Below are 19,600 nucleotides of genomic sequence, written 5' to 3'. Positions count from 1 at the left end.
TCTGCCAGTTCCTCCAATGCTCTGCCTCTTCTTCCCCCCCTCTACCAGAGTTTTGAGTGTAAAGTCTCCCATCTGGAATACCTGTTCTCCCAGCTCTTAGGGGCTGTCTTGTTCCTCCTCTAAGGGCCACTCTTCATTCACTGAGCTGTTGGCTCAGGTTTTCCTCTCCAGGACCTCTACCTGGGTTCTTTGTTCATGAGCCCCAGGTTCTTTTTGTCTGGCTTCTCCCAGTGACAGTTCCAACTGGGTATCTGCCAGGTCTAGAGGGGAACTCAGTCTAAAAATCCTCAGGTCCTGGGCAGAGGGTAGATGTCCTGCCAACAGGGGCACCTGTGTGCCACAGACATCTTCCTCACACCATTCTTGATTTTTTGAATTATATCCCCCACTGTCTCTTATAGTGAGGACCGGGGATTCATTCACTTAAACTAATGAGCACAGTGAATAAGACTGCCAGCTTTACAATTAGAATCTGTTAGAATGTTTCTAGTTCTTTCAAAACTTGCTTAAGCAATCAGACTTATAAATGAAGTCCATGTTCGCCTCCCAGAGACCAAGCACAAAAGAAATACAGGCTACTCTGCAACATGGAAGGGGCAAGGAAAAGTTTTGTTGGATTAAACCAGCATTATTTGCCACACAGTGAAATTCTGCTTCTAGTTAAGTACTAATGGCATTGTCTAGGTCATAAATTCTTAACCTGTGGTCCATGGACCCTGAAGGGGGGGGTGCAGTGTCCTCACAGAGGGTCTGCGAAGGCTTGAAGAAATATTATGATCTTTTGCAGTTAAAATGGAAACAAAGAATGAATGAATGGAAGGAAGGAAGGAAGGAAGGAAGGAAGGAAGGAAGGAAGGAAGGAAGGAAGGAAGGAAGGAAGGAAGGAAGGAAGGAAGGAAGGAAGGAAGGAAAGGAAACATAGAACAAAATCTTATTTCCCTTGCTTGCTTGTGTAAAACTTGGCCTTTCGTACCTACCATCTTCATTAAAAACAAACAAAAGTAAAAATCGGTTATAAAAATAACTTTGATATTTCTGCTCACGGTGAGGACATGCAAGTGAATGCTGCAGAGTGTTTGAGAGACAGCGTGTGACATTTCTTGCTGCTGGGCAGTCAGAAGCCGTAAGAAAAGAGAGTTGGAGTCAGCCAGTATCAGTGTGAATGAGTGTTCAGATTGACTTCATGATAGTGTTTCTTTAATTTCTGTGAATAAAACTGTTTGGTTAAGGCTTAATTTGGAATGTAAAAGAACTGGTGCTGTTAGTGAGGATGCATCCTCTTCAAAGCAAAATGAAGCTTCTTCCAGTCATCTTAAAAATTGCTGTAGTTATAGCAAGGAATATCTGTTGATGAAACCCTTCATGAGAAACTTTAAATATTTGATGCACTTAAGGGTTTTAAACTCTGAGAGGCAGTGGAAGACAGGAGGGCCTGGCGTACTCTGGTCTGTGGGGTCACGAAGAGTTGGACACGACTTAATGACTAAACAACAAAAGGTTTTTAAATCTTGAGCTAAGTCTTGGTGGTCTGAGGCAGCAAAAGATATTTACAGGGGAGCTGTGGTAAAGAAAAGGTTAAGAACTTCTGGTCTACGTTGGCTGGAAAAGCAGAGGTCATCCTGGCCCAGTGTTTCAGTGACACTGAATTTTGCTCCAGAAATAGACAGCCTTTCAAAATACCCACAATTATTCTCCTGTGTAAAAGGAGGTGTCTCAGAAGCCAGTATTCCAGGCTTTATCAGCACCTAGCATTTAATCAGTGGAAACGTTCATAAAAACCAAGCATCCTTAATTCCCTGTGGGAAAATGTTGGATAATTTTAGTCAGATGCTTATAGATTTCTATTAGAAGGTTACATATTTATAAGAAATCGGCAAATGAGGGGTTTTTAGTTGCCTTATGCTTGCTGGCTTGTGCCTGGAATGAGCAGCTGGAAAGGAGGAGGGAAGAGTGGCCATTAATTGGGAGGTGAGAACACCAGGGGTTACCTTGATGAGGTGGAACGTCTTCAAAGTCATAAAACACTTCTTTCCTGGTTCCAAGCTAATTGACATTTGGGGTAACTGGGAATCTGATTAGTGGATTTCCCTCGAAAGATCTGGAAAGGTGTAATGGGTATAAAGATAGCACAGAGAATATAGCTAGTTTAGCTTCGCTTTTTTGAGGAGAAGGTTATGATCATTTGCTGTCCTGCTTCTTAGTCTCTGCTCTGCATATGCTTGGAAACAATGTTTCAGTTCTGCTGGATTGTATTAGGATAGGGTAGCTAGTTTTCTTTTTCTTTTTCTCTCTCTCTGAAGGTTTCTGGAGTTGCCCTGGACTCAAATCTTTTTGAATGGTTTTTGGCTTCCCATTTTTTGATTGCTTTTGAAGTTTTTGAACTAAGTTTTGAAACAGCTTTGAACTTCATTTTCTTTTGGACTTTTGCGACATCTTTAATAAAACAGTATATTTTTCGCAGTAGTTTGGTTATAGGCAGGGTTGGCTGGTACTAAATCCAGGTCTTGCCTTGGTCTTATCTTTACTGGACCCTTCATTTTGGTATTTTGGTATTCCTACCTGGCAGGGTTGTTGTAAACGTTAAAGTGTGCAACCTTGTGAATGTTGGTGATTTCTTGGTGGCTCAGAAGTGTTGGGAAGGCACCAGGCAGGGCGATTTTTCCCAGCCAACTGCACATTGACCCCCTGGAGATTACCCACACCAAAAAATTAAGGTTAGTGTGACTGACTGATTTATGTGGTTTTCTCCGTCCCAACCATAATCTTGACACATATATTTGTATTACATGTAACAAATTACTGCTTTCAGTAGTAATACATGGATTTCTTATTAGTGAGATAATTACAAGAGAGGGAGAAAGATAAAAGATAACAGGTAATTTTTTTCAATGCCAACTCAGTTGTGCAGAAGGGCGGAGAATCCTCATTTTCTCTGTATTAAATTTCATCATAGATAAAAATTCTATGAGCACTTTTTCTGGCTTAGAACCTCCAAATGTGCAAATGTTGTTGGCAAGCTTAGGCTTTTTCATCCTGTCTGATATGTATGATCATGGTTCTCTTATAAGTATCAATCCAGATTTGCCAGCTGGTGGCAAAATGGAAAGATAGCAAGGAAGATTCCAAAATATGCACCATTTGTCCTGAAAATATAGAAAATGAAGATTTACAGAGGGGCTGGATATAGGCAGGATCTGCAATAAATTACATACCACAGATACTCACTGTAGAGCCAAATCAATTTCAGCTTTCACATCCCACTGTGAAATATAAGCAGACATTCTCGTGGTGTGCTTGAGAAGTATGATAGAGTGGCAATATAGCCCTTGTCAAAGGCAGAAAAGGAATGTGCTCGTCATTACAGCAGGATATTAGCAAGAAAGAGGACAATCTATATGAATTTATATTAGAGAAGAAAAAAGAGAACTGACATAGGAGAGGAAAATCATGCCAAATTTCTTGAATATTTTATAAGAGTGAAGACAAAGTAATTATATTTCATTGTCTTCTCAAACTAACAAGTACACATAGTGTAATAACCTAGAAATGAAAGTTGATTAAAAAGTCTATGTTTATTAGAAATTCCTCCATTAGGCAGAAAGAATGAGCAGCAATGTTGGAGCTATTAAATATGGAAAGCAACCCATAAGAATGACTGTTTGGGCCTCTTTGAACCACAAACTAGTTAGCATTCCATTCCTTATTATCTTATCTTATTTTGTCACTTTCCACGCTCTTTGAAATTGTCCATCTAAGATATTTTCCTTTGGCATAGGTCTTCTTAACCACTTCCTGATAATTCAGGAAGCCACAGCTTGAAAATAACTAGTTATAAGTAACAAAGATTCCTATAGCTAAGAACTTTGCGGATAATACATAGATCACAAAGATACAAAGATAATTAACAGGCAAATACAACTTTTTTGTATAATGACAAATATTTTATAGTTACATTCATAAGTTACTTTAAAAAGGCATTTTAAGAAGTATTCTGACAGAATTTAAAAGTTTCACGGCATGCTTTTATCAGTCCTAAGTGGCAAAGGAAATATTGTTTCTCTTTTATCATTTTCGTAACCATTCTCAAGGTACAGTGCAAAAAATGACCACTCTTAAGAACTGGCAAGCATTTCCTGTTTTTTTTTTTGGTTTGGTATGCTGTAACATATAACACAATGAATTACTTTCACAAGCATGAGCAATGGTAACAGTAATAGCAACACAGATGAAGCAAAGTAATGCATAACAGAGCAAGTTCTGTTAGAAAAAAATAATAATGCTCAAATCTCTGCTCACAGCTCCAGAATCAGAGTCTAGAATTTGGGTATCAATTTTGATATTGCCCAAAGTAATCATTGGGGTGAAGTAATTTGTGTGGTGTGTGTTAAGAAAAGCAATATACTGTCAGAAAGCGAACTAGAATGAATAGTATGATGAATTTTTTAAATTCATTTAAAATATTTTTACTCCACCTTTCTCCTTTAAAAGGACCCAAGGCAGCTTACATCATTAAAAGACAATATTTAAAACTAAAAACAGCAATTACACACATACGAAAAAAAGCAAACAAATGCCACACTAAAAGTGGCAAACAAAAGCAACACCAAACACACATTGAAAGCATTAAGGCAAAGTTGACCCCAAGAGTTTATAACCTTTGAGTATCTAGTTCCTTACAGCAGTTCTGCCTATATATCAGCATTTTTATAATCAAAGACATTTTTATTTTAAATTTCATTTGCAAAACTTAATGCTAATCATTCACACAGAGATTTACACAATGAATAAAAGCACCAATAAAATGCCCAAAGGACTCCAGTGAGTAACAGTACATTTACTAATTATGTTTTGGCCATATGTAAGGTCCAGCCTTGGGTCAAAACTACAGTATTTCAACAAAAATAACGAAGACATTTCCAGTGCCTCTGTCAAATACAAAATTCATTCATAGTGTGAATTACATTGTGAATGCTTGCTTTGAAGAAACACCACCCTCGTCATTACCTCCACCATACTACCAATATCTCCTCCTTCCAATACCTGGGAAACTAGTTTAAAACCCTTCCCTCCCCCCACTTTTGCATTCACCCCACCCCATCCCTTTACTTTAAATACTTTTTTTTCTTGCAGGGACAGATTTTATTCTCTCTAAAAACATGCCTATCAGGTTTCATGGAATTCAAGTAAAATATTCATGACTGAAGCCTTGGTTTAATCTTCAGTCTACAATTCAGTTACAGTACATGTTTTTGTTGGAAAACATGCTTTTCCTTTAAATAACCAGAGGAGCCCAGCACAGGGAGGGCGGGAGGACTGCTAGGGAATGAGCTACTTGTTGTCTGCATGTGTGACTTAACTCTTCCCATTGGAGCTTCTCCCATGTAATGTTCTCTATGCTGTCAGGTCGTCTACAGAAGTCTGCCTTGTCAATGGTGAACATAGGCTTCTCAGTGGAGGGAGAACATGACTTATAACCTCAAGTCACTATGCACAAAAAATAACTTTTGAAATAAAAATATTTAAGTCTAAAATTGTGTGAATGACTTATTTCCAAACCAGAACTTAGTGACCCAGCCAGTATATAACAAGAGACCCACTGTGAGAATGGGCTGTGAAGATCAAAATGGGTTCCAAAGTTGGCTTGTTTTCACTAACTACAATTTAAACAAGAGATTGTTACTTGAATGTGGACAGCTTAGGGAAATGTGGCTAGCTTCAAAATCAAAACAGAAGCTTTTGATTTCCTCTTTTGATTTCCTCTGGTGCATAAAAGAGCAGGGGAAGAGAGGAGTGTGCAAGCCTGAGGCAGTTTCCCATGAGCTCTGACTTGCCTGTGTACAGGTATTTCTTTTTAATACCTCAAGTAATACAATTAACCAAATGGAGGTTATTTTTTTAAAAAAGATAGCGGGGATACATTTTCTGGCCATGAAATTTTGCCACCTAAATCTACATGTGTGCAACGTGCTGGACCCTGGTTACTTGAGAGTCCGGAAAAAACATTGTGACAACATTCCTTATCCAGCGTGTTCCCTAATCCTATTGACTTCACAGTGTCGGTAATATTCCTGCTGCGCTGGACCTGTGTAACAGATGTATAACTTGAGACTGCAGCAACAGCTCTGACCCACCCACAATTTTGATGTTTCTTGCTGATCCACCCAGTCATTTACTAAATGTGAGCATGAAATGGGGTGAGCTGACCAGCTCAACCACCTCTTGACTGCTGACACCTGTCTGACTTTTCCAGGTGTTGCTATTGGCCCAGTATGTTCAGATGCTGCTTTCCACTAAAGTATTACCTGAGATCTTCTAATATTTGGGGGGGGGGGGGGGCTAGCACAAATAGTAGATCCTTTAGATTACAAAGTCATGACTCCAACGATCTTGCAATCATGTTTTCTTTCAAACCAAGCTCCTGTACGACTAGAGTATGTCAACAAGTTTCCATTTAAAGAGATGTACTGTATGACAACTGTAGTTATTGCTTATTTTTAATTTTTCAAAAACTAGTGTTTCTCTGCTGCTGTCCAGACTGCTAATATCTATCTGCAGCAGATCCTGGTTGCCTTTCTTTTTGCTTGTATGTTATATTCTTAAATGTTGTTGTTGAGCCTCTGTACAATGGGTTTGTTCCCTAGAAGAGAAAGCAAAATTGTATTCAACAGATTGTGTCACATTTCATTTTGTGGCGCTACCAGATACATTTAACACGGTAGTTTGGTAATTTTTTGTACTTCTTTTTTCACATTTAACAACTACCTTGTAAAGACTTATTGCTTTGAATGAAATTCATTCGTAATATGCTGCATAAATGTTGAGAAACTGTCTCAGAGTATGACAACACCCCAGCATTTTCAAGAAGCTCCACAGTGCCCACTGACATCTGTTATCTTTGGCACCTTGGCAAGTACTGTAGTTTGAAACCAGTCAATTCTCCTCCCCCACACCAATTTTCCAGTATCCTCCCCATTCCAATTTAAACTCTTTTGCCAAATGGTTTGGCTCACTAAAGCCAGCCTTCACGTTCAACTGTGTGATGCAATCATTAAGCAACATTTGGTACTAGAACCAAAGCTAGAGAAACAGAGCATCTTGCAAGACTGGATAAGAGAGCAGTCTTCTCGGTAGGGGCACTGATCTTAGAACACGAAAGGTAAAAGTGGGCAGGGCCAAAGCCACTTTGAGTGGTTGTTGGCCATGGCGTGATGAAACCCGCTGGCCAAATTTGGGCCATTTGCTGCAGAATTTACATTCTATTCTTGTACTACACCTTAGTGAGCAGTACAGGATGAACAGAGAGAAGATTTTATGGAGGAAAGAAAGGGTCTGCAATTATTAACTGAAATTGAAAGACTTATTTTTCATAGTAATATGATGTGTGTTTCCACATGACCTGAATGTTCGCAGATTTTTTCAGAAATAAGGATGTCAAAGAACTTCAAGGAATCAGCCATTGACCAATGCTACTATTTCTCAACCATAGTCATCTTCAAAGACAAAAATGCCAAGGTATTTTTGTCCCAACTTCAGTTAAATACTTGTCTTAGATAAGAAGCAATTAATTTGTTATGATCAAGTTGTGGATGTTTAAAGTAATTCCACATAGTTTTCAAGGAATCAGCTGTCTGGACAGAGAACCTTCAGAAATTTACATTTTCTCCGTCCCAAACCTGATAGATTTTCAAGAAAAAATGCCGAGAGTTTAAGAACCCATTCTTAATGTTTTCTTTAATTTTTGACCTTTAATATTGGAAATCAGAAATGTCTGTTCCTTTTTATACATTACAGCCATATTGCTATCCATCTTAAATTGGATTTAATACTGTGAAAAACATTGAGGTGTTTTCTGAAATACAAAACCTGTACTGGGGTGGACAATGTCTAGGGTCAATGCTCCCTCCCTCTCAAAACAGCCTACAAATGGCAAATTGTGCCTCTGGGACATCTAGCGGTATGATTTACCATATTTTGGGGAACAAATATTTATAATATGAGGAGCTGAGGGATTAGAGGGAGTGGAGGCTGCATATGGCCTACAAGGTGCACTTAATTTATAGTAAATACACATCCATAGTAGCCATTGTGCAAGTGAATAAAGTGTGTGTGGGGGGGAAAGCACTATAAAATTTGACATACCGTTTGCCATTTGGCCTTTGATTTCTCTGCTTCAAATTTTGCAACTTCTTTGCGGTCACGAGCTGAAATGAGCCATTTCCATATACAAAGCATGACAACCCCAGTGATAACAACTGCAGTTGAAACACCCAACGCAATCATCATCGTATTGGGAGGTTGTGGACAATCTGTGGACGGAAGAGGAAACCTGTGAACCTGTGCAGCAACAAGCCTAAAAGGAGCTATAGAATACTTAGTCATGTGTGGTTTTCACTATTAAAATAGAATTTACTCCTCTCTTTCTATATATACCTATATACTAGTGCATTTAGTGCACATTGGCAGCTCCTATGTGTGTTGGCTGCATCATTCACTTAAGTGGAGAAGGAAATTCTGCCTGTACAAAGGAATGTACATGTGAATGCTACACCCTCCATTGAAGAAAGTAGGTCAGATCTGTGGGCACCTACACTAAATCATTTGAACCAAATTACAATGACTGAAAGGGAAGTCAGCGCTATTCAGAACCCTCAGCATCCCTTCTCTAGCTAGGGTGCTTTGCATGGGTGGCCAATGACTTTAGCAGCACTCTCCTAGCTCCATGCAGAATTGTCTCTGAAACAGTTTTGCCCTAAGGCTTGTGCCTTAGAACGGCAGGTAAAAGGGGACATTGCCATGTCCTCCCCCTCCTGTAGGTCGTGTTTCATCAGAGCAGGAAGAAGGGAAGGTTGGCAGGCTGAGTGGAAAGGGGGAACTGGAGAAAAATGGGTATAGCTACATTAGTACAACAAGATGGATCTACTTGGTTTGCTCAATTCCTTCATTTTAAAGGAGTCCTCTGAACCCATTCCACAGTGCGCAGAAGAGTCTCCTGAACTCTCTGGAGATAGTTTTCAGAGGATACAGTGTGCTTTCATTCATGGTTTTCAAATATAAGCCAAGATTTCCAGGCAACCATCTTTTAAATGCATATGGTCTAGCAGGAAGGAGGGACTAGAATTTTATTTCAGATGTGTGTGTGTGTGTGTGTGTGTTTAAAAGAGTCTGCCAACATTTGTAAATTACTTTACATTTGAGCCAAGAAGAACATGAGATTTTAAGAAGTTCAGTGTAGAAGAAACAGGAGCTGACATATTTAACCATCCAGGCCCAGGTCAGAGAAGACTTTAAAATCTGCTTTTAACTTGTGCGTAATCAGTTATGTTAGTACTGAATGAGGTTTGCCATGTCTTTTCTTTGAGATGCTCCTCATTGTAAACCACCATATGACAAGAGGGAACCAACAGCACCTTCCTGGTAGTTCATATTTAATTTGCAGCATGCAGATGGGGATAATTTTGTTCCAGTTCATGTCCAAAAAATTTACCAAAATCTGCAATGTTCTCTGTATCCAAGGCAGAATTCCACTCCCCCCATCGTAGCCTTTTTTAAAAAAAATCTAACTGTGGATAAAAGTGACACTCATGAACTTCCCCACCCCTGCTTAATAGTGTATGTAAGAAATGATTAACAAACCCAGTGGTCTCACCTTTTTGCTTTATGCTGTGTATAGTAGTTTTTCCCTGATCATCAGCTGCCATTAGAAATGTGATAACACACTTGTTTTCCTCTCGGAGCAAACAAGGAACAAATTTATCTTCCACAATCTCTGTGAGGGGAGGAAAACCCATTTTCAGGTCAAGACCAATTCATCAAGCATTCACTATGCAGATAGAAGGATTTATAACATAAGACTATTTTCAGCAAACACTAGGGAAGCAAGCTAAAATGTCTGAAAGAATTCCACACAATACCACTACCACTAAAAGGTTTTTCTTTGTCAGTTTTTGTTACACTCTATACTTAGGTTTCAAATGAGAAGGTCCAGGTGTTATCAATCTGCATTGACCATCAAGAATGCCCATCAAGTCTACTGTAATTTGAAAGTCAGTGAATCGGAAATACCTCCAAGAGAGTTGCCATAGCTATCCAGGGAATATAATAGCCCTGATTATAGTACAAAGTAAACAACATCTTCTCTATGGTGGTAGTATGTCTAGACTATGTTTCAATATGTAGGATATTCCCATTTCAAAAGGATATAGATCCTTTTTTTTTTTTTTTAAAAGACTGCCATTTATTGTTTTCAGGATGCTTTTATAAAGATTAGGGTGACATGAATTGGTGTAGTAATTAAAGAGAACTCATGACAGATAAGTAAGCCATTCGATAATTCTAACATTGTTCAGTGAAAAGTGAATTTAAAAGAACCTAAGATGAAACTAGTTTTTTCCCAGTTCCAGAGAAAGATTTTCACTTTTATTTTCCATAATGCAGAACCCCTGACACTCAATAAGCCCTAGAAAAATTGTGTGTTGAGGGGTTTAGGTTCCTATGACAGGCTGAAAAAAGAAGAAGGAGAAACGGACTTAGACGGCTGTCTCTAATGGCAATACTGCCAGAGCACAATGTCTTGTCTACAATCCATCATCTGCTTTTTAAAAATAGTAGTAAGTTAACTTTATTGACATTCTTCTGAAATTCTTCTTTAGATACTGTATGAAAAGTAACATATCAAGATAATTGCAGGTACTGTGAACTGATTTTTAAAATGCAATCTTAAACAAATATCATATCCTGAGAAAATATTGTGTATCAAATATATTAGTGCTATCAATTTGTGTTAAACACTTAAACAGGACAATATTTAATTACAGTTGTTAATAGGGGAAGTAAGTCAATGCTATATTAGCTGAAATCCCTTCAAGAGAAATGGCATAGAGATTATTAATATTATAGAAATCTTAACTTGTTACATTAACATTATTAAAACTTGAGGCATGTACTTTCTGTGGAAGACACATATGCCTTCATAGGTGAAGGTAAAGGCAGCTAAAACCCCATTTAAAGACAAATGTTTTACTATATAGCTCAGTCTTATCCGTATAAATGCATTTAGACTTCAACACCCAGAAGCCTTAGTTAGCATTGCTAACAGTCTACTGCCTCTCTTAGGCTTCTCGGAGTTATAGAACCTGCCTCAGAGCTTACCTTTCACAACTCAGGAGACTACTGAGGCCTTAGGAAATAGCAACCAATTCCTATTGCACCCAGTTTGGCAGGACTATCCCATAACTGGAAAAAAAAATACTTGCTCCAGCCTTCCATAGATAGTGTTTGAAAAAAATTAATCGAGCAAAATTGCAAGTCATCTTGCAATTCTGTGCAAGATGAAGCTGGGATTATTTGCACAGTCCCTCCGCTAGTGTCTCTGTAGCCTTCCAAACTAGGAATGGACTGTTTAATCATCATCATCATCAAACTGCAGAGCTGGAATGGACCCTAAGGGTCATCAAGTCCAACCCCTGTCACGGAGGCACATTGGGTAACTGAACTCCCAACCTCTACTTTAACCACTGAGCTACCCAGCAGTTCAACTGTTGAGAGAACAGAAACCTTTTACACCTTTAAAAACTACCAGAACAGCAAGCTTATTAAACTGTAAATTTACAAGTTTTAAAATTTTAAATCTTAATGTGATGAAGTAGGCTCCAATTTATTATGTGTTGTAATAAAATTTATCAGGTTGCAATCATATTACACATCCATTCAAGGCACTTCTACTTCTGGTGTCTTTTCCTTTCTTGTGGCTTTACACAGGATGAAATCCTGTCAATGTAACTATGCTTGTGAAAGGCATGACGAATGATGTCATTAGCATGGGTGATTTTCAGAAATTACACATTTCAGTCTTCTGTCCTGCAGCTCCCATGGTTGCTGTGTAATTCCTTTCATCACATGGGAGTCATGGAAGCCACAGGGCAGGAGGAGGAAGTCTTTAATTTCAGAAATTTGCCAATATTGGGTTGTTCTCATTGAATATGCAGACTTCTAAAAATTTCATATCTAAGGGAGTTTAAGAGATTTTCTTGAATGGGTTTACCACTACTGTAAGTAAAAAAATGAGTGTAACGGGGTAATTTTTTATAGTGGGGCAAAGAAACAGAAAGAAGAAATAAAGGGGATTGGGTAATAGGATATGATGATAATGCAGTGTCCTTAAGATAGCCTATTGATGCCCTTTTTCTTTCCCTTTCCTATTATTTTTCCCATCTTGTTTAATATTTCTGCTGTGCAAATATATATATATATATATATATATATATATGTGTGTGTGTGTGTGTGTGTGTGTGTGTGTGTGTGTGTGTGTGTGTGTGTGTGTGTGTGTATATATATATGTGTGTGTGTGTGTGTGTGTGTGTGTGTGTGTGTGTGTGTGTATATATATATATATATATATATATTATTTTATGTTGTTAGCCGCCTAGAGTGGTCCTAATCCGACCAGATAGGCAGGATATAAATAAAATAAATGAATGAATGAATGAATGAATGAATGAATGAATGAATGAATAAATAAATAAATAAATAAATAAATAAATAAATAAATAAATAAATAAATAAATTGAAGTTGAAAGTGAATAAATATTGCAAATAATTGTTTCAAAGAGACTTTTGTATCTGAAAAAAAAACAGACTTCAAAACAATCTCATTCTAACATCCGGAAGACTCAGAGCTCACGTATCCCAGCTCAGGAGACTACTGAGATAATAGCAAACAGCATAAAACAAAGCAAGCTGATCTGCAAGTTATGCGAGGAGAGAAACATAAATACAAGGTATGATGACCAACAATACACAAATACAAAATTCCAAACAATATTTAAATGAGAAATGCCCAAATCTATCTTAACTTGTATTAACAAAAACCATAGAAATCAAATGCCTGCCTTCCTTCCTTCCTTCCTTCCTTCCTTCCTTCCTTCCTTCCTTCCTTCCTTCCTTCCTTCCTTCCTTCCCATTTATATGCAGCCATTATATTAAATTCTAAGTGCTTGTTTAGAGTTCTTGTAATGATCTCTAATGATAGGGCTCAACACTCTCCAATTGACACTCTTAGCTACTGAACCTTCCCTTCATTTTTGTAATAATCCCTGTGAGAAATTATTCCAAACTTTGCCGACATACTCTTTTACCCTTCTGCCTGCAGATTCCTACCTGTTCTATGTACTTGTAAGTTTGGGCAAACCAATTAAAATGATTTCTAGTGAAAGAATGGATTTTAAAACAATAAACAAGTAGAAATCTGTTAATAATAAATTAATTTCTAGAAAAGTGTATACAGTATGTGTCTTTCTATGGACAGATCATTTTGAATTTGATATAGTTGCTTTCTTTTCCTCCTTCCAGGTGGTCTCAGTCTGCTAAGAAATATATGGTTGCACATTTCATATATAATATTTGTTGGAGAAGAATGCAAAGAATTGGATTGTTTCCATTTGTGAAAGTTCTCGGGAACTTGTTTATTTACATTATTTGCGTGTCACCTTTCTCCCCAAGGAGAAAGGAACCCCAAGGAGGCTCACAACCAAAACTATAAAACAATCATTAGTTTTAAAATATTTTTTTATTTATTTATTCAATTTTTACCCCGCCCCTCTAGACAATGTCTACTCGGGGCGGCTTACATGGATAAAAATACCAATTAAGTATCATATTAAAAAAGCATTTAAACATGTATCAAGATTAAAAACAAAATTTGAAACAATTTTAAAACATTTAAAAATCTGTAAGTTAATAAACAAAGCACTCCTGAGACACTTATTACTTAAAAACCTACCTGAAAAGATGCCCTTCTGCCATCTTTGCCTGATGACAGAAGGACAAGAGGGAAGGGACCAACCTGGCCTCTTGGGGGCAGTGCATCCTAAAGCCTGGGAGCAACCACTGAGAAGGCCCTCTCTCATGTCCTTGCCAAACGAGCTTGGGAAGGTGGTAGTACTGAAAGAAGTGCCTCCTCACAAGATCTTAAGAGCTGAGAAGACTCATATGGGGTGACACAAACCTTCAAATAGCCAGGACCAAAGCTGTATAAGTAGTAGGTAATAGATGTGTGATGAGGTTCGCTTCCTCCATCAGGCGGCCCCTCGGTGGGAAATAATAAAGGCGTAGTCTTTATAACTTTTAAACTATCAACTTTATTTTCTCCAACATCCACCAGCACTTCACTTGAAGGTATTAATGGTTCCAACTTGGGGAACAGGCCACTAGTATCAGCAACAAAATTTTTATCATAGTCCCATGGACTCAATGGGGTTGCCCCCCACGCCATCCCTTGTCCTCCGGTAGCGGGGGTGGGGCACTTCTGATCGCACAAACAGTCCCACAGCATGAGTGCCTTACTCGCCCTTGTTCATCAGGACCTTCGGGAAATGGACAGTGAGTATTCCCCCACTCACGCCGCACCTCAGCTCCTCTAGGCACCACTATTACAATCCACTCATGGGTCACCACTCTTTTAGGTCTCTCCGCCTCTCGTTCCAGGGTAGGTAGGAGTCCTCCCACCTTCAGATTTGGAAAGTCTTTTATGAGTCCTTGAGTGCGTACCCTCTCAAATGCCTTTTTCCTCTCCTCACATTTCTTTCGCTCGTATTCCTCCACCACTGTACTAAACTACAACACCCCTTCCTCGCTTTTATCCTCTTCCCACACTGACACCTCCTACTCCGCCCACTCTCCCTCTACCAAAATAAATTCTGTTTTTCCCGCCTTCTCAGCCTTCAAATCGCCCGCCTTTTCCTCAACCGACCCTGCCATCACAAGTTGTTCCCCTTTTTTCATCTGTTCCTCGGGTTTGAAAGTTAAGGATGGCACACTCTTCGCCTCCGCTCCTTCACAAGATGGCTATAGGTAATAACCATCACTTTGAACAGGGCCCCAAAACAGACTGGTAGCCAGTGAAGCTGTTATAATATGGGAGTTACATGCTCCCTGTAACCAGCACCAGTCAGCAGTCTGGCTGCATCATTTTGAACCAGCTGAAGTTTCTGAACACTTTTCAAAGGTAGCCCCTTGTTGTAGTAATCCAGATGAGATGTAACTAAGGCGTGTGTCACCAAAGCCAGATAACACATCTCAAAGCAAAGATGTTGTTGATGCACCTGCTTTAACTGTGCAAATGCACTCCTGGCCCCACTTTAACCTGTGGGTCCAGCACTGAGTTCAGGAGCACACTCAAGCTGCAAACCTGACTTTTCAGGGGTAGTGTAACCTCCAGTACAGGTTGAATTTTTATCTCCTGATTTGCCTTTCGACTGGCCAGGAACGCCTCTGTCTTAGCCGGATTAAATTACTGTTTGTTAGCACCCATCCAGTCCATTAATGACAACAGACGCTGGTCTAAGCACAGAACAGACTCCTTGGAATCAGATGGGAAAGAGAGATAAGAGTTGGATGTTATCAGCATACTGATAGCATTGAACCCCCAAACGTCTCCCAGTGGATTTATTGCCTGCTTGCTTGACTATGCCATTAGTGCAATACACCGTTCTGCATTGTTTAGAAACACAGGGAACAAGACTGAGCCCTGAGGAACACCACAGACTAATGGCCAGAGTATTGAAGAGGATTCCTCCAACATCACCTTCTGCGTTTGGCCATCCAGGAAAAATCAGAACTAGTCTAAGATAATACCTCCCAGAAAGGTGCCCCAGAAGGATACCATGGTAAATGGTGTTGAAAGCAGCAGAGAGGTCCAGCAGAATCAACAAGGCCACATTTCCCCTGTCCAGTTCCTATCATTTGGTCATCCAGCAATGTGATCAAAGCCATCTCTGTTCTGTAACCAGGCCTGAAGCCAGACTGAAATGGATCTAGAGAATCTCCTTCATCCAGGAACCTCTAGAGTTGGGACATTACCACATGCTCCAAAATCGTCCGCAATACAATGGGATCCAAGGAGGGCTTTTTAAACAAAAGTCTTATAACTGCCTCCTTTAGCCATGCTGGTATTCTGCTTTACTGCAAGGAGGCAGTCACCACTCCTGTAGCTCACTCAGCCAGTCTCCCTCTGGCTGCTTTTGTCAGCCAAGAAGGGTAAGGGTCCAGGGCACATGTCGTGGCTTTCATCTGCCCAAAGATCTTGTCCACAAACTCAGATTGCACCAACTGAACCAGTTCCATTATAATAGGACCAGCAGGGGTCAAAGGTACATCAACAGGACCTGCATCACCCACAGCATCTAAATCACAGAGGACCCAAGTGACTCTCTCTGCAAAATGCGGTGCCAAATCTTCACAGTGTCCTTCTCTTGTGGCCATCTGTGAGGCAGGCCACCCAAAAGAGCTCTGCTGGGCAGCTCTGTGTAGATGCAGGGGTGGCACAGAGGAATAGCTGCTTCACTGCCACCACTGCCATGGAGTAGGCTTTCTAATAAACTGTAGCCCATGGTTGATCGTATCAGCACTGGGTTTTCCATCATCATCACTTTAGTTGCCATTTCACTCTTTCACTATCCCCAGCTCCTTAGTAAACCAAGGAGATAGTTGAGCTGCGCTTTGTGGGAGGAGATGTTTAGGAACAATTGTCTCAGTAGCCCTGGCCATTTCCCCACTCCAAAGATTGACAGGATTGCATGACAAGACAGCAGGAAACTCCCCTACAGTCCTCAGGAAGCAATTTAGATCCACCACTCTGCTAGGATGGGCCATTTTAATTGGGCCCCCACCCCCACCCCTGCAGAAGCTCAGAGTTCCAATAAATGTAAACCCTTCCTGGTAGTGATCTATGACGATGCTCAGATCATCACCGTCCTGTTCACTACAGAAAACCAGGTCAGAAGTATATGCTCTGCAACATGAGTGGAGGCACTTTGGACAGCCCCGTGGTTATCATGGAAGATATGGAGTCCTGAGCGGTTCCTGATCAGAGATGGGCACAAACCAGTTTGTAATGGTTCATTCTTCAGATTCACAGGAGTTCCATGGGCACCCCTGTTTCTTTCCTCTGCCTCCAGAGAAGGCAGTAAGGGAAAGCCTGGGAAGCTGCCTCTGAGTGGGCGCCCACTGGAGGAGGTGTGGGAGGAAATCCGGAGTGCCCCCAGAACACCTGTGCATCTGATGAACAAACCATTACAAACCGCTAATCTGGCATTTTGTGCCCATCACTATTCCCGATAAACTGGTATGTGCAAGAATGTCGACGTTGGTCAGCAGAACAGGCTGAGGTAACTGCAATATCACACTTCACACCAACTCAGGCAGGGAGACCGTTGTGCAGCAGGGTGGGTGGTACACCAACAGAATCTCTATTCTGTCCCAGGCACCCACTTTCAGGTCCATGCGCAGTCTGTGATATAAGGGTGATTATAAAGGTGATTGAATTTTGACAGACGATTGTGACCTCCATTTCACTCCCCAGGTCTGGCGTGCTGCTGTACAGAGAACCCAGGTGAGCAAAGCTGAGAAAGACTAATTCCCCCAACTAGCTATCTCTCATGCAAGCCAGGTCAGCATGTTCATCCTGGATCAAATCTGGATGTTAGTTGTCTAACCTTTCACTGACCTGTCATTTAGTAACAGTACTTCCAATCCTGGGAGTCTGCCATCAAGGCTATCCAGACTATTTGATTTGGAAGACAGTCTGGGTCAAAGGGGGAGGGGGGCAACCAGCACTCTATTTTCCACCCTCCTCCCATGATGTTGTTGTCTCGCAGCTGCATAACTCCCCCTGTCCTCTGTAATTGTAAGGGCTGCTCTCTGCTCGCTTGCAATATCCCTGCTCCTTTGAAAACACATCCCTCCTCAACAAACAAAAAACCTCACAACATCAAGAAAATCAGACAGCCACAGGCCACATTCAAATAAGTCTCCTCTTCCTTGTCCCTCTCAAAACACACACAAACACCTCCTATGCACTCCACTCCCAAACAAGAGATAAAAGGCAGGAGAAGAAAGGGAGAAGAAAACAAAGCAGTTGGTTCATAATCCAGCAAGCAGAGAGGGCTTGGTCCTGCAGAGAAGCCAAGGTCTTACAGGCCAAAGTTCTGCAGAGGGAGTGGAGGGACTCAGCAACAGATGTTGCCCTGGCCCACACATTCCCCTGACCTGGGCAGATGACACAACTTGGGTTAATCAACTTCAAAATGCAAATATATGGCTAAATCCAACTGTAATAAGAACCACAATCACAGCAGACTCCTTGAACTGATGACTTTTACATTAGCATTAATTTACTTAATCAAGTACATTTCAATGGGTCTACTCTAGTTAGGTCTAGTAATTGCATTTAGCCATACCAACAGCATCTAATGTGGGTGTTCTCCTAAATTATTATATCTGTCTGATCTAAATGTGAGGTCATGTCTGTGAGGAGTTGACAGCAGCCTTTATGGTTTTGTTTGATTCTCAAGAACTAATTATGTCTGGAGTTTATATCTGTTGCCACTGGAGTTAACAGACAACATATAGTAACTCTCCATATAAAATATCCTCTTCGCCAACCACACAGAGATGCTGTATTTCATGTTCAGTTTTTTAAGGTCGGCTCTTCTCATGGGAATGCCTGTTGACTTTAGAGATTCTTACATAGAATCTTCTGGGACATAGAATTCAGTCTACAGAGAATAAAAATGTGTTCCAAGTTGCTGTGGGCTAATGCCCAAGACTCAAGGAAAGGCTGTTTCTGGGAGGACTTATTAGATCTGCTGGCTGAGGATGATGGGAACTGTAGTTCAAGACATCTGGGGGGGGCAGCAACAAAACCATAAAGTGCAAGCAGTGATATCTAATAAAACTATGATCCAATATAAATAAGGTCAAAGCAATACATTAAATAAAATGTACAGACCTTCTTCACTACTGACAGTCACATCAGCCAGTTTACATATTTCAGTGCAGTCTTCCTCTGACTGATCATTAGATGATAGATAACATTTCACGCAGCTCCTGAGAAAAACAAGTCAACAGGTAAACAACTTTTTATCATTTACAAGGCAGCAGGAACTAAAGGAACAGTAGGCTTCATCTTTAAAAAAATCTTTCAAATCCCTCTGGCATCAATATACATTATTCCTCATTTGTTTTTACTTCAATTAAGAACAAGAGGCCACACTCCAATGGTGTTCTTCTGCTGAGTTGCACTACATTCTGGCAGATCCACCATCCCACTTGCTCCTAGAATGCTACATGGACTCTAAAAACCTGCTCCTGGGGATCTGGCTGGAGTATGTTTTTAGTATCATGGAGGATATGCCGTTGGATCTTGGCCAGAATAAACAGACCATGCTTAAAGTGTCCTCTGATCTTTCTTTTTTTCTCAAGCTCTCAATAGATAATAGAATGGAACAGAGCTATGTTATATATGTATGGGTTCTGCATACCTGGCATCAGTTAAAACACCTTAGTCTCTCTTGTATTCTGTTCTTATTATCATACATACACAGACTGCTCTCGAACAGAATATTGTAAAAGAGTGTGGGTGGGTGTATTTAGCCTTTTCCAATCTACTTTACATATAGAAAAAGAATGTGATCATAATCCAGTGCACAATTATGCCCCAAAGGACACTGGGTCACAACTTCAGCCCTATTCAGGATTGATAAAAGTACTCCATGTGTTAGAAGGGGATCATGCTATCCCCAGTCTCTCTGTCTTTGCTGTCCTC

General features: G+C 40.2%; 1 protein-coding gene across 1 annotated transcript in view; it reads right to left on the bottom strand.

Annotated features, from left to right (window-relative positions):
• Positions 1-4,258: 4,258 nt before the first annotated feature.
• The window catches only part of ITGB6 (integrin subunit beta 6), a 50,023-nt gene continuing 34,681 nt past the window's right edge, over positions 4,259-19,600 (bottom strand). The window contains exons 12-15 of the mRNA XM_072982433.2: positions 18,785-18,882; positions 9,647-9,766; positions 8,140-8,306; positions 4,259-6,637 (exon numbers count right to left, since the gene is read on the bottom strand). Coding sequence (XP_072838534.2) covers positions 6,539-6,637; positions 8,140-8,306; positions 9,647-9,766; positions 18,785-18,882 — 484 coding nt within the window. The 3' untranslated portion in view covers positions 4,259-6,538. The remainder of the gene's footprint in view (positions 6,638-8,139; positions 8,307-9,646; positions 9,767-18,784; positions 18,883-19,600) is intronic.

The sequence above is a fragment of the Pogona vitticeps genome, chromosome 1 (assembly GCF_051106095.1).
Source record: "Pogona vitticeps strain Pit_001003342236 chromosome 1, PviZW2.1, whole genome shotgun sequence".
Taxonomy (NCBI): Eukaryota; Metazoa; Chordata; class Lepidosauria; order Squamata; family Agamidae; genus Pogona; species Pogona vitticeps.
The sequence above is the reverse complement of the archived record's forward strand: the minus strand, read 5'-3'. Positions and strand labels throughout refer to the sequence as shown.